This window comes from Raphanus sativus, chromosome 6 (assembly GCF_000801105.2).
Source record: "Raphanus sativus cultivar WK10039 chromosome 6, ASM80110v3, whole genome shotgun sequence".
NCBI lineage: Eukaryota > Viridiplantae > Streptophyta > Magnoliopsida > Brassicales > Brassicaceae > Raphanus > Raphanus sativus.
This window is the reverse complement of record NC_079516.1, coordinates 33,064,751-33,080,993: the sequence shown is the minus strand read 5'-3', so window position 1 is coordinate 33,080,993 and position 16,243 is coordinate 33,064,751. Positions and strand designations below refer to the sequence as shown.

Below are 16,243 nucleotides of genomic sequence, written 5' to 3'. Positions count from 1 at the left end.
TAAAGAGGAGTTAAAGGTGCAGGACTCGGTCTACCTCTCTGCAAACGGTGATGAACCAAAAATTATATCTGTATATCATATTATTAATATGAAGTGTATGAATGTGGAGTAACAAATATTGAGAGCATTTGATCTCCGGCTAGGTTCGTTGGGCTAATGGGTGTAAGCATATGAATAGAAAGCGAACGGCTAGAGAGGGTGCACGATCGTTCATAATCAAGCTGGGTATCTGCAACGGTCCGAGCAGTAGCAGCAGTTGAGTATGTCCTGCAGCTAAATCACAAACAAGGCCATGGAACTGGTGTTACATTACGATGGATGCATTAAGGAAATTTTCTTTTGGGTAAACTACACACAGCGGCAAGATGGAGTAGAATCTTTTTTTTTTGGTCAAGAGGGAGTAGAATCTATTATTATTATATACATGGGTGGAAGGATTAAACTGATCTTTAACTTACTGGAACTTTTGTTGGATGTAATTTGTAAATAAAAATACATACATGCAGTAGCTGTTGGGATGATTTGAGTTCTCTTTTTTTCCCTCCATATCTGTAAGGCAGTAGTTGTTGCCAAAATTATAAATGTAACTCTGATAGTCTGATCCTACCGATACCAAGGCAGGATCAAATTTGAAAAGACTAAACGTATACTGATTCCATCTTTTTAAAACTTAATTTTCTAAGGTTATAGTTACTGCTGTTACCAAATTTTGGGGTCCATGTCTTTTTATAGTTCTAAATAGTTTAATTCAAAAGAATTGCTTTATACGAGTATTTCTAAGCTTAATGTAGGCTTAATTAAACATGACATATGGTATAACTTATATTATGTCTACACGTTCGGGGCTTAAGATTCGTTTTTTGATTGGTTTTCTTGGGTCCTAGTCTTTTGTGTCTTAGGTATTTGGATCCAATCAAGTACTTAGGATTTTTTTTTGGTTCAATTTTGAATTTTTTTTTCTCGAATTTGGGTAGGTTCGGATGTATAATTAAGATATATGTAAAATATATGTGATTTCGGATCTATAGTAGGTTCATGTCGGGTTTGGGTATTAAGGATCCAAAAAAATCTGGTAATCCATATTAATTTAGCCCAAATTTATCATATGTATCTAAAATTTTGCAAACTAGCAAAAATAAACTATTAATAGTTAAAACTAAACCTTTTAAACTCTAACTTTTACATTTAAAATTTCAATTTACTATAAATATCATTAAAATATAAACTAAATATATAAAATAATAATTCTAGATATTTCATGTTTTAAGATCGAGTATGAATCGATTCTTATGGGTGAGTCGGTTATGTTTGGGTCCTGGTCTATTCATGCCGTTTTTTTTTGGTAGAGCATTTTTTTGTCATCTCGCTAGAGCAATTTTATATCCAATTAAGTATTTATAAATTTTTGGTTCGATTTTAGGTTGGTCCCACTTCAGATGTTTGGGTCATGTAAAATGTCTATGCCGAATTTCTATATAATGTTAGATAAAAATTTATGAAAAATCTATAATAATTTAGAAATATTTTTAACAATTTCACCCCGCGCAAGGCGCAGGTCTCTACCTAGTTTCATGTATATGGAATGCAATTGCCCTTTTAATAATGTATGCCAAAATACTTAAACTTAACATAAAAACTGGTTTACCTTAAATATTTGAATAGAAAATCAATAAAAATTTTAAGTGTTCTTGGTATTTTGATTATCATTTAGCTATTTTAAACATGTAGTTTATTTGTATATATTTCCAAGTATTTTGGAAAACTTAAAAACATCTTATATATTTTGTATATTCGTTTAGATATTAAATTTCAAAATAATTAATATTATAAGTATACAAATCTGGTTCGAATATACTTGGACACCTGAAATATTTCGGTTTGGATCGGATTTGGTTCTAGTTCTCTAAATACCAACAATTTTGAACCCGTTCGGATATCTAACCAATTTTAATTAAAGTTCAATACTACTTTTCAGGTTGGTTTTGGTTCAGTTTTTTGGATTAATATTTCTCCCAATCCTATATTTTTTATTGTAACAAAATTTTAAATGAAGTGATAATGGTTCATATTTATTTTGGGTATGCAACAATTTTAAATCAAAATCACATTCTATGTATGTGATCCATTTAACTAATCATTAAAAATTATTCTTGGCACATATTTATTCTTTTTCATTGTTGTGACGAAGAGAAAAGAAATTAGAGTTAGGAAAGAAAATTTATTGTGCAATCTATGTTCTCGCTAAGTGATTTCAAAAGCTTTAAAATAAATCTCTGAAGTATCGATCTCTTGTAAGATTTTTAAAAAATATTAATTAATAAGATCTTACACTTAGTAAAGTAATCAATTCTTTCTTAATTAATATATATGAGATTAGAATAATCACATAAATCAAATCAATAATTCTTGTTTATTTACAATATTTTTTTGGTAAGTAAATCAAAATAATGATTTTATTTATTTTCTATGGTATATAATTAAATTTTGAATTATATTGAGATAGATATATAATATATTTCAATATAAATATTTATTTTCATATGGTTGTATTAACATTTGTATATTTGTTGTAACAGAAAAATTTAAACCACTAATCCCAATTTTTTTATTTGATAGTTTTTCATTGGAAATTTCAAAATCAAAATATTTCTGTATTTTTATATTATAGATATAAATTTAAACAATATTAATATATGAATATATATTAAATAATTCATATTCATACGATTTTATGATCATTTGTATCTTGTTATAACAAAAACAAAATTCATTCATTGATCACAAAAATTTTAAAGTGAAATTTTCAACGTTTTTAGTAATTTATAGTCATTTAAAAAAAAGTATAACAGATAAGAAAAAATCTAAATTTTTTTATTATACAGTTGATGTGATTTTTTAATTTCTTTTAATAATATAAAATTTAAAAAAAAATGAGAGAGGATATAAAAATGGGCAATTCTCTCAAATAGCAATTTTTAAGTTTTTTCATAAAAATAGCACTCAGAAAATAAAATACCAAAATAGCCCTTTTTGTTTTGAAATTTTTTTTTTTGTTTTTGAAATTTGAAACTCAAACCCAAAACCCACCTCTTAACTATAAACCCTAAGTCTAGATTAGCTAACCCAAATGGTATAAATGCATATTTTACCCTTTAATAAAACATATTTTAGTCATTTTTTCTCTTTGAGTTCTATTTTTATGAAAATAAACTAAAAATGGGCTATCCAAACAAATTTCTCTACCAAAACTGTTATAAAAAATTTATTATTCATAATCCTTAATTGTTATATATATTTTAATTATATTAGGTAATCCTGTAGTTTTTATTTAAAGAAAGAATTGATAATATTTTTTTATACACTAATAATATATATAAGAATGGAACAACGTATTTTTCTAAGAAAAACAAACAAAATGCTACCTAGATTATTGATTTAAAGATATTAAATCATTTTAAAAAACCAAAATAATTAAAAAATAAAATAATGTTAGTTTTAACGATGCTAACGCCCATAGCTAAATCCTAAACTCAAATTTTAGATCCTAAACCAAAATTTTAAACCTAAACCATAAATTCTTTTTTTTTGAGCAAACCATAAACCCAAATTCTAAACCCAAATCCTAAACCCAAATCCTAAACCCTAAACCCAAACCATAAATCCTAAACCCAAAACCTAGACCCCAAACCCAAACCCTATACCTAAACCCAAATCCTTGACCTTAAATCCAAACCCTGAAATCTTAAATCAAACCTTAATTCCTATCCTTAAATTCTAAAGGAACAACTTCAAAATTAACCCAAACATTTTGGATTTATGATCTGGGGTTTGAGTTTAAGGTTTTGGGTTTAGGGTCTATAATTTGGATTTAAGATTTAAAGTATAGGATTTGAGTTTAGGGTTTATATTTTGGGTTTAGGATTTAAAATTTGGGTTTATTGTCTAGGGTTTGGATATATGGTCTGGGTTTGGAGTCTAGGTTTTGGGTTTAGAACTTATGGTTTGGATTTAAGGTTTAGAATTTGGGTTTAGGGTTTAGGTTTAGGATTTATGGTTTAGATATAGAATTTGGATTTATGGTCTAGAGATTGAGTTTATGGTTTAGCTGATGGTGTTACCATCATTAAAACTGACATTATTTTTTTTAATTATTTTGGGTTTTTTTGTGTTACCATCATTTAAACTAACATTATTTTTTTAACGATTTTGGATTGTTTAATTATTTAATATTTTTTAATCATTAATCTAAGTGGTACTTTGATTGGTTATTAAAGTTGAGATGAAATTAAATGTTCATTCTACTGAACCTAAATTTTGTTCTTTTTCTAAAGATTCTAAGAATTATCTTTGTGATGACACGTAGCTACAAAATAATTATTTTAATGCTCCATGATTAATATAGAAAGATTTACGCCTAGAGTCACTTTTGTAGTTTGTAATTACACTATAGATCACTTATCACTACTAAGACACTTTATTTCTAACTAAATCTATTTTCACTCAAAAACTAACTAAATAAAAGTAACACGGGGTATCAATTACCCTAACTAAAATTAGGTAGGTCCCATCTAACTTTACCTTCATCTTCTTCCTCCCAAATTCACTTTTTCTCTGTAATAACAGATCTGTTTCTTTAAAATTTCTGTTTCTTCATTATTTTATTTATCTTTTAAGATATGTAAATCTGCATATGTAAATCTGCATCTCTAATAGTGGTTTAATGATGATGTACTGACACCAAAGTTAGCGGCATAGATCGTTTGAAGCTTCAATCATGTCGATGTGCTCTGTTCTTGCTCTGAAATCGTCGGCGAGCCTCTGGCAACTCGATCTCCAAGACATCGTGTTTGTCTTCCTCATGGTGTCACACGACGAATCCGTTTTGTTGCGTTCTCATTTCGATTCAATCATCCGCGTTGTGTTCTAATTCTTTCTTTCTCGTCGTGAATCATCATCACTGTGTATTATGTTCCTCTCTGACTAGCCCTTCAACCTTCATGAAAATCTCGAGAGTAACAATGGTTAATTATGGCTTTTTGCACATCTAGCCCTTAGCTTTTGTATCATTCAATTTTTATCCCAATACTTTTTATATGTGCAGAATAACCTCAATAACTATATCACTTACTTTTCGCATGAACCTCAGATGAATCAATCGTGTTTATGATAGACAATTTTAGTTGATGAAACATATTCAGTGTACAAGTGAACTGGTGTACATAGGAATTTCTGTGAAAGATTGTACATGTGAACAGTGAAACATATGTGTGCACGTTTGAGCATTTTAAATTAAGAAGTAGAGGTAAAACAAATTTTTGTGGGAAAATGCGATTTTAGTGTTTTGGCGGAAAACATGCATTTAGGTATTTCACGGACAAACATGATTTCATAATACATTACTTTATTAACATACCATGTACACATGTAAAACTGTAGACATGTACTTTTGTAAGCTTTGTACACTTGTAAACTTGTACATGTGTATATATGTACACAAACTCACATGTATACTCCACTGGTAATCATGATTATAATATCTATCTAACTATTATTTCAAGAGTCTGTTATATTTTCTAATGGTAAATTAGCGATTTCTTCGAACCAATATTCCCTTTCACAAAACAACTCAAATTCTTGGAGAAATATATTAAATATCATGTCATATTATTCACAAATCAAAACTTTGTGTCTGCATTTGAAATTACAAACATTTTGTAGAAATGATGCAAATGGGCATTTGGAAACATGACATTATCTTATGATTTTAGTGATTTATAATAAGTTGAATCAGTATACATGAGATGTTTTGTGAAACATTGTATATGTGGACATTGAAAATATATGTACACCTCGATTAATATTTTCTCTGGTCCATATATTGCAAATTACAAATATATCTAACAAAATTATCAGATATACATGTGAATTCTTGCACAAACCAACTCGTGTACATATAAATTCTTGTGCCTGTGGATAATAAAAACTGTGTGTACATTGATTAATGTACATATGAATATACATGAATCATCATACATATGGCTAATATTTAAACGATAATAATTTTTCATGGTTTTAGCTTTTCATTTTAGATTAGATTGCATTTTCCTACTAATCTTCCTAATTGAAATGCAAATGTGCAAATCTACAACTTTTAGGGTCAATTTGTAAATAGTTAAAAGCTAAAGGACCAGTTGTACAAATATAAGAAACTTCGTTCAGGAATGGAACCCTTCAAAGTTTGACACCGACGGTTGGAGAGGTCACGCGGAGGAAGATGAGATGCGACACCGCATACAGTGACGATGCAGTGGCGACTGATATATATATTCGCCGCGAAGGAAGAGTTTGGAAACTGAGCCAGAGATCGAGTCGGTCGGCGGCGAAACTACATCAGATTTCTCTGTCTGGTTTTGTATGAAGGTATACACTAAGATTCAGACAAACCACCACAGCTTGGTAATTGAACTTGCTTGAAATTACCAGTGGAAGAGGACCAAAAAGCAAGGTGAAGAAGAACATAGTTTTTTGAATTGCAAATAATTTTCAGGATTTTAGCAAAAAAAAGGAAAATTTTCTGGATTGCAAGCGATGGTTGTGAAAGAAAGGAGAAAGAGAGAGATGATGAAAGAGGGAATATATATATTAAAAAATCATTTAGTTAGAATTGTTCTTTAGTTAGCTATCTTTAGTAATTGAGATATTCTTGGTTCACTCCCTAGGGTGAACATTTAGGTTCACCAACCAATAGAAATTTGTCATTTTAGATTCAGTATCTTTTAATTAAGGAAACAAATAATTTGTTAAATTATATTATTATTTCAAAATAAAATTTAAAAATAAATAAAAATAGTATATAAAAACGAATTAAAAAAAAATAATGTTGTCAACAAAACACTAAACCCTAAACTCTAATACTAAACCCTAAACTCTAATCATAAATTCTAAACCCTTGGAAAAAACACTAAACATGTTGTCAACAAAACACTAAACCCTAAACTCTAATCCTAAACCCTAAATTCTTGGGTAAACCCTAAACCCTTGGGTAAACCCTAACCCTTGGAAAAACACTAAACATTTGGATAAATTCTAAACTATAAATCTTAAACACTAAACTCCAAATCTTATAAATAAATATTTTTTAAAATAATTTTATTGAAAACTATTGTTATTTTTATTTATTTAATCTTTTTTATTTATTTTAAAAGCATAATATAATTTGGCAAGTTATTTTTGTTTTCTTAATTAAAAGATACTAAATTCAAAATAACAACTATCTATTGGTAGGTGAACCTAAAGGTTCACCCTAGAGGATGAATCTAAGAAAAAGTCTTAGTAATTTATTAATAAAATATTAGATCTAGTTGAAAAAAGTGTGTGTAGCAATATGTGGCTTATGCTGAAATAATAAACTCAAAAGTGATCTCGAGTGTTAAAAGCTCATTAATATATAAGAGATCTGCTTTTGTGTAGAAGTTAACTGATGAAACCATTTATCGCTGAACTTCATTCTGTAATTTATATTCATTATAATTCCAGCCTGCAGAATTTATCTCATTCCAGAAAACCTTTTATCAGTATCAACGAATCCATAGTTCCATAATATTACAAATTGTCCGATAACGATAATTATCTAGGACAGAAAATGATAGAATAGTTAGCGTTGGCACAAGTAAAAGTGCTCGAAGCGTCGTCGTATGCATAGCTATACGCCTTAGGGCAAGCTCCTTTAAAAATTCTCGAGTAATTCGTCGGTGGACAACTCTCCGGTGTATTGAACGCTCCGGTGCAACAATACTCTGGTTTGCCAAAAGCCTCGCATGCGCTCTTACACGCCACAACATTCGCCCCATCCATAACACGTAGCTCGTTCGGACAGCGCCCGTTCACGTCCGCAACGCATCCGATGTTTTGGCAATCGCCTGAGCCGCCTCGCGTCGTGACCCCCATCTGGACGTTGTAACCGTCGACGAGGCTTACGTCGTAGAAGTCCTTCGCGCCGCCATTGCCGATGGTGAACTCGGCGAGCGTGACCGGTGGAACTCCTCCTGCGCCGGCGCATCTTAATTTGTTGCCGCAGTCTCCGGTGAGACATCTTCCGGCGCCTGAGCCGTCGAAGTTACAGCCTGTTCGGCCCCAGATTCGGCCGGACCAGCCCGCAGGTGCGGTTACGTCAACGGACGCTCCAGGGTTTAAGGTAAACCCGCCATCGTTGAGTTGTGCGCCGCCGTTTCCGGTTAGGATTCCCGGCCAGACTGGGAAACTGCAGCTATTCTGGATGGTGAAAACGGTACCGGAGACGACGGACACTGCACCTTTACAAGATAAACAATCGAAAATAGTTAATTATTATACCCTTTTCTCTGCATGTAACAGGAAGAATGTTTCTGAAAGGTATGTATATGTGTGTTTGTTACCTGTAGCTATGATGAAGGAGAAGAAGAGAAGGCGTAAACCGGAGAAATTCGCCATTTCTAGTTTCTCAAGTATCGACCGAATGTGTAGTGATGAATGGATGTTAATGGCACTGATCCCTCTATTTATAGGTTCTTTTCAATTATGCTACCGACGGAATCTATAATTTTTTTAATTTTTTTACCTAAGACTGGCACGTGAAAATTAATGTCTTTTCATAAATTTTTAGAGATCGTTGAACATTATAATACTAAGAGAATCTGGCTTGACTGAGATTGAAATCGAAACAAATCATCTTTCGTATAAAGCTCGGGTCAAATAATTCTTTTTAATAGAATAGAAATATTTTAATGGACATAAACTTTAGTCAACCAGCGCTTGTTGGCCTAGTGGTAAAGGAACTCCGGCTGGAGTGCCCGCCCTGGGTTCGATCCGCGCTGGCCACGAGAGGATTTACTCGGGCTCCTCTCGCTCTCCAGACCACTTTGCGTAACCAGGAGCCCTTAAGTGGACGCTTAAAAATCCTGTAATGGCATGGATATAAGTCCGGTGGGCTAGTCGATCACGCTTAGTGGTCGGATACTGGATTATCAAAAAAAACTTTAGTCATCTAAACTATTAAAATTGAAGTACATTTTGTATTTAACTCTAAGTTTTCCACAATAATTACTATCACATGCCATTGAGTAATATTTTTATTTTTAAAATAAATCAAATCAGAATAATATCAAACGTATTTTAAGAGAATCTGTTAACAATAAATTTGTTTTCCTTAGCGCTTCTTCTTTCCCATAACGATATCCATTCAAAACCGAACAACTATATTTCTATTCATTGTATTTAACCAGTTATCATAGCAATTGTATTGTAGAAATTAACTGACGTCTAATGGTTTGCAATTATACGATAAGATGCATCTCTTTTTTTTCTAACTTTCGGTAACAATTTAATAAATTATCTGAAGCATTTGATAGGTCATTATTATACAGGTTTAGATTCATCCCCATATATTAAATTAAAAGAAATACTGAGTTTAGATCTTGAGGGGAAAATGTTGCACTGGAGTATTAAACTCTATAAGACTGTTGCATACTCATTAAATCTAACATTAATTATATATATATATATATACTATGATCTATATTGTAATTTAGTTAATGACTATAATAAAATCCACAATACTTATAATTAATTATTTCTTATTTAAATTACAAAAAGAAATTTATTTGTGACAAAGAAAATTACAAAAGGAATTTATGAATATAGTGTGTATAAAAATATCTTTCAGCCTTTTTAAAAACAACAATTAATATAAATCATGAACACAAATTTAACATATAAATTAAATTTCTTTAACATATAAGAAAAAGTTACAAAGAAACGAGTGTATGGACTTAGAGCATACACATGTAATTACGGAAAAACGAACGTATACGGGGTCAACTTTAAATTGCTATCATTTTATAAAATATATTTTGATTAAAATTTATACACAAATATGATTACAAAAAATAGAAATATGCTTACAATGAAAGACACAAATTTAATTTATTAAAACTGAAGTACATTTAGTATCTAGCCCTAATTTTTCTTAGTATTTACAAATCCATGCCATTATTTAAACCATTTTTAACACTTAAATTAAACCATCAAAAATTAACCAACCATTACGTCCATACCATCACAAATAAAGCAACGGCTTTAACAACTTTAAAAAAACTACATCAATTTAATAATTCTGTCAATTTTAACAAACCATAAAATAATCACCAAACAAGACAACTCACATTCATCACAAATCAATTTGTCCCAGTCTACTCGGGTTAGACAGACCTTGAATTTGCAAAAATCTTACATGATATATCTTCCCATTAATCACAGATATATTTATCTACATATTAACTACCCAAATATAAGTTATTTAGATACCTAATAAGAATACTTATTAAATTAGTATATTACAATCTATTCTCTTTAACAAAACAGTTCATATGTAACTCTAAATTCTGATATATGAACCAAATTTAAAATAATAACCAAATGACCCAATTCAATAATCTAAACTATTAAAAGGGAAGTACAAATTGTATTTACTCCTTAAAGTTGCACAAATATTACAAATAAATGCCACTGGTGTTAAAACACTGTGTTTTATATTTAAATTGAACCGATCCTGAGATTATTTAACCGTTGTCTTAATTGTAAACCATAAAAATTGATTCAATTAATACAGAACCACCAGATGTCGTGGTGGCTAAGAAAGCTAGCGAATTATATTTTTAAAAATTCGATAATACCAAAATTGAAGAAGTTCAAAAACCAAAACTAATCATTTATTAATTACCTAAAAGATATTACCTACCAAAATAGCAATTATGCATAAGAATTAAGATATCAATCAACTCTATTCCTATATTTTCGCAAATCTTCTTAACAGTTATTATCAATCAGTGACCACAATATTCCTTTCTTTCTAAACATTCAAATCAAGATATCAATCAATCCGCAGATAAATTATTAATTACCATATCAATCAAATAACATAATATTTCTTTTTATTATAATCCTGCAAATCACGTTTTAAATCTATCAATTAAAGGCTATATTCTTCTGATTAAGCTAACTTTCTATTCGGAATACTATAAAATCGAAAAGTATATTCTGAATAATGCAAAATAATCAGAGCTACGAAAATATTCTGAATAAGAGTATAAAAATGATATAATGTTGTTTGGAAACATATATATGAGTATATTAAGAAAAGAATGAATTTATGTTATTAAAGAAAAACAATACTTAAACTCTCTAATATATTTCAAATTAAAATAATAATTTAAAATTGATTGATATCAAAAATCAATTCAAAAATATATATATTATATATATATATATATATATATATATATTCAAAAAAAATATTAAAATATTTTCCAACAACCATTATTAAAAATATTTTCTATATATATAAAAAATATAATACAAAGTCAAATTTCATATACAAATTTAAATTATATTTTTATAATTAACATTAAATTTTAAAAATATAATATATGTGATTATTTATATGATAGTGCATATAAAATACTATTATTTATATGTTTGTTTTGTTTTTAAAGAAAAAAATAGATTGTTAATTAGAGGTGGGCGTTCGATTACCTATTCAGATTCGGTTCGGGTCTGTTTTGGTTTTGGGGTTTCCGGGGTCAAAGATTTCAGTCTCATTCGGATATTTCTAAACTTTGGTTCGAATTCGACTCAGATCTTTCCGGGTTCGTTCGGGTTCGGATAACCCATTTTAATTATTTCAAAATTCGTTATATACTTTAAATTTCTCAAAATCTATAAACAAAATAATATATTACATATAAATTTGAATAACATATGTCAGAATACCTAAACTTAACATATAAATTGGTTTGATTTAAATATTTGGATAGAAAATCAATAATTATTTTAGGTACTTTTGGCATTTTAAGTATACTATAACTATTTTAGATATTTACATTTGACTATTTATATATATTTTAATTACTTAAACCAACATAAAACTACCATCATATATAATATGGATGTTTTTATATACATTAAATTTTTAAAAATAATATATATAAATATATAAATCTATTTCAAATACATTCGGGTATCCGAAATACTTCGGATCGGATTCAGTTTTCTGTAAATACTAAAATTTTGAATAATTTGGATATTTAATCAATTTTGGTTCGGGTTTGGTACTTTTTTTTGGATCGGGATCTGTTCGATTTTTTGGATTGCCCAACTTAATTGACATGAAAAACAAATAGCAACAAAATTTATAAAAAAATACACCCGCACGGGTGTGCGGGTCAAAATCTAGTTTAAATTATTAGCTAATTATTTAAAAAAAAACTATACTTATTTTTAATGTTTCTATCTTTTTTTTCTTTTAACTAAACATGTATTTATTTTAGAAAATCTCAATATCAAATATGAACCTTATATACAACTTTAATTTAAAATATATTATATTTTAATAAAAGACAGTAAACCATAGAAAGATAAACACAAACTTCTAATTTATAAAGTTCAGTAACAGAAACAAATGTTAAAACTGAAGAATTATAAATATATAACAAAAACTTATACCCGCACGAGTGTGCGGGTCAAAACTCTAGTATATGTTATATTAACTAAAATGTCATAATAATTAATGAAAACACTAGAACTTTTTAAAGGTAATTACAGAAACAACATTATACTACTATACTAGTTTTCTTCTGTATAATTCTCCGTTATTTTCTGTTATAGAATTTATTTTATAGACTTATAACAAAAAAGCTAGCAATTAGAATTACACAGGCATAAATGTTGTATGCTAAATTCATCACACTTGCAACTATCAGGCCTATTGGCTTCACCTCTTTTCTTAACAAATTCGTTTATGCACGTTTTGTTTCCGTCAGGACCGCATCCCCCCATAAAAAGATCCTTCCCGCTGCCGCCGCAACCCATTGGAGTCAAATTAGCTTCCACGTCTATTATTTCATACCAACCATACAAAATTGTAAAGTTTTAAGCATAAAAATCTAGTCACTGATAATTCAACAAATTTAAAGCACTACATGTTCTTAAGTTTTTCCATGGAGAACGTATTTGAGGTAAAAGTTAAAGTGTAACTACTCAATAGAAACAGAAAATTGATGCCTTACCTTTGACATTGTTCATAATGAAGAACATGAGAATACAAGAAACCAAAAAATACTAGCAGATCTCATGATTCTTGATGTGTGAGTTTTAATTTTCACTTTTTTTGTGCCAATTATTTTCTATGTATTGTATTGGATGAGAGAATACAACCGTATATATATATATATATATATATATATATATATATATATATATGCATATTCAACAAATCCCTTGGTAATCACGTGATTTGGAAAGTATGAATACAAAGACCAAATCCAGAATAATTAATGGGAATCTTTTAATTTTAGAAGGCAATCTTCAGTTTATTCTTCAAAGCTATATTGGTCAACTAGGCCGGCCCGCCGCTACGGACGGGATAGAAATTAAAAAATAATTTAAATAGTTAGAATAAATATTTAATATAATTCTATTATTAATATAATTTTTATTATGTAAAATATAATATTAATTAAATTTGTACATGTTATTGTATTTGAACACTAAATGAAACATGCAATCTGGAAAATTTAGTTATGATTTTCTAAAATAATATTATTTGTTTTTTTAATATGGTTTCTTTTTTGGTTAAGTAAACTATGTTTTAATTATACATTAAGAATTAGATTCGACATTACATCATTTCTTGTGATTATCTTGAGTTGGATGACAGTAAAGAAACCCGTGAGAAAAAGAAACAAACTTGTAAATATAGATTAGAAAAATATAGATGAAGAAAATATTGGGATGATGTATAATTCTATATCTTGTTTGTGTGGTTTTTATGTAAACTTTTGCAAGATTAGTATATATTGGGGTGATGTATTGATTACGTATGTAGTATATGTGGTGTTCTTATTGTATGTTTTTTGATGATCAGTAATCCATAATTGATTGGTCAACTGTGTGTTGTTATAATTATTGGATGATTTTTATAGTAGATAGTTTAGTTAAAGCAATTGAACCTCTGGGTGTAGAAGCAATTGAACCCTTAGTCAAACCACTGGACCAGGGGGCTTCCACAATTTTTAATTAATATTGTTTAAACAATATAAAACATTAAGTCAAACATTTTTTAATACTCTATCTATAAGGAAACTTTATTTCAAAATTTTTGATATTTACAAAATCTTTATGTTCTCAATGTAAAGAAAACCTTGATGTTCTCAAATTAATAAAAATATTTTCTTCATATAATTTTCTTAGATGTTTAAAAATAATTTAAATAACATAAACTAAATAGAGATGTTTACCAGTATTGAGATTTTTATTAATTTTGTTGAGATATATTAAGTTGCATAATTTTTTTATATTTACTATTATTAAGATGTTTTATTCACTTTGCATAATAGTTTTGGTTAAATATTTAATGTTATGTACACTTTTAACATATTTCAGACTGAAAAAAACTAAAAGTATCTTTAATATTTTACTTATATAACATGAATTCTCAAAAAAAATTGCAAAAAATTGAATTTGTTTTTCAACAATTTTAAGTAATATAAAGTATATTTGAAAAGAAAGTAAAAAAATACTTCTCTACTATAACTCTGTTTTGATCAAATAATTACAAAACACAATGTTGATAATGGTATAATATTGAAATATGTCTTAATATATAAATATACTAGGGTTAAACCCGCCCTACGGGCGGGTACAAAAAAATACAAATAATTTAAATATATTTAAAATGTCTAATTCATTTTTAAATAGATATTAAATTAATTTTTATATTTTTATCATGTCAAATTTGTCTAATTATTTTATAAATCAAATTATAAATCAATATTATTTTTTAAAGTTTTTTCTAATTTAGTTTCTAACAATATGTTATTTCGATTACTTTTAACAAAGAAACGTCTAACTAATAGTTGTAGTCTTAATATAAATCTAATGTTAAAATTTCAAATTTGTCCTTCACTTTTATACGCAGTCACACATAAAAAGTAAAAGAGTATTATCGTAAACTAATCTTGCCATCATCTACCTTTATCGTGGAAACTCATCCTCTATCGATGACTCGAAAAAACCATTTTTTCAAACAAAAAAAAAACATTTTCTCTTCTCTTATGTGTTTGCCTCTTGAAATTTTCGGCGAAAAATCTCCAATTTCACACAATCAAATTTTGAAATGTGAGATGTATCAAAAAGGGTCTCTCTAACTGATTTAGAGACTTAAGAGTAAAGAAATATTGGTGAGCGGTTTCAGCACATAGTTTGTTCTTCTCCTTCACCCTTCTTCTCGCTCTCCAACTTTTTCATGTTCTTTCTCAATCATGACGATCAATTTTTTTTTCTTGTAATTGATGTCTTAACTTCTCTTTTGTATTGCTAAAGTTAGGATAATTTCAATCAGTTGATGGGTTTATATGATATTGTGACTAAGTTTAGTTTGAGTACAACTATAAAAATTGGATCTTTGTGTGTTTAAGGATGTCTAAAGTATAAGCTTTTATCATCTTTGGGTTCTGTTTTTTTTGCATATTTATATTTACATCTTTATAACTGTTTCGTGCTATAATTTCTCGTGGTAGATTTCGCTGTGTGCTCCGTCTATGCCATTTTTTTGTGGTTATCACCTTTGCTCTTTGTTAGCATCATGTTGGTTTGTAGTTTTTAAAGTTCTGGTTTGTGGCAGTGAGGTCCTTTTCTTTATGTTATGACAACACCACTGTGTGTTGCTTTGAGACTTTGCTCTGTGTGCATTTTGAAGATCAGTATGGTACAATTTTTAATTTGTAATATTAATCGCAGCTGTGTATATGGCTGGCGTGTTTGTTTATGATAGATTTGGTTGTATCCCTGACTCTTTTTTGTTGCAGTGTTTGTGATAGATTTGGTTGTGTCTTAATATTGTTTGCATGTGTTTATAGCTGGTGTGTTTGTTTATGATAGATCTAGACTTTGTTTCTTAGTTATTGTTCAATACTATTTACCATCATTCCAAAAAATTGTAACTCATTATGTTTTTTTTTTCTTTTTGTTTTTAGAGAAAATGAACTGAAAGGAGAAGACTGAAAACAATCATGTGCGTGGTAAAAAATCTATAGTTTTTCACTTGCCAATCTCTCCATCTTACTCGTTTGGAAATCATATATTTTTATTCAAAATGCAGTCTTTAGTCTATAATTTCTTTACATTTGCAAACACTATAACTGGAAGATTG

At 28.7% G+C, this 16,243-nt stretch overlaps 2 protein-coding genes across 2 annotated transcripts; both read right to left on the bottom strand.

The window, feature by feature from the left end:
• Positions 1 to 7,543: 7,543 nt before the first annotated feature.
• Positions 7,544 to 8,485, bottom strand: LOC108832434 (pathogenesis-related protein 5-like). Its single transcript, XM_018605924.2, has 2 exons — positions 8,415 to 8,485; positions 7,544 to 8,312 (listed from the first exon to the last, which is right to left on the bottom strand). The coding sequence occupies exons 1-2, from the start codon at positions 8,467 to 8,469 to the stop codon at positions 7,627 to 7,629; spliced, it is 741 nt and encodes a 246-aa protein (XP_018461426.1). The 5' UTR covers positions 8,470 to 8,485; the 3' UTR covers positions 7,544 to 7,626.
• A 4,244-nt stretch (positions 8,486 to 12,729) lies between these two features.
• Positions 12,730 to 13,712, bottom strand: LOC108832432 (putative defensin-like protein 234). The gene is made up of 3 exons (XM_018605922.2): positions 13,692 to 13,712; positions 13,101 to 13,152; positions 12,730 to 12,926 (listed from the first exon to the last, which is right to left on the bottom strand). Exons 1-3 carry the CDS (start codon positions 13,710 to 13,712, stop codon positions 12,730 to 12,732), a joined length of 270 nt encoding a protein of 89 aa, XP_018461424.2.
• Between the last annotated feature and the right edge of the window lie 2,531 nt (positions 13,713 to 16,243).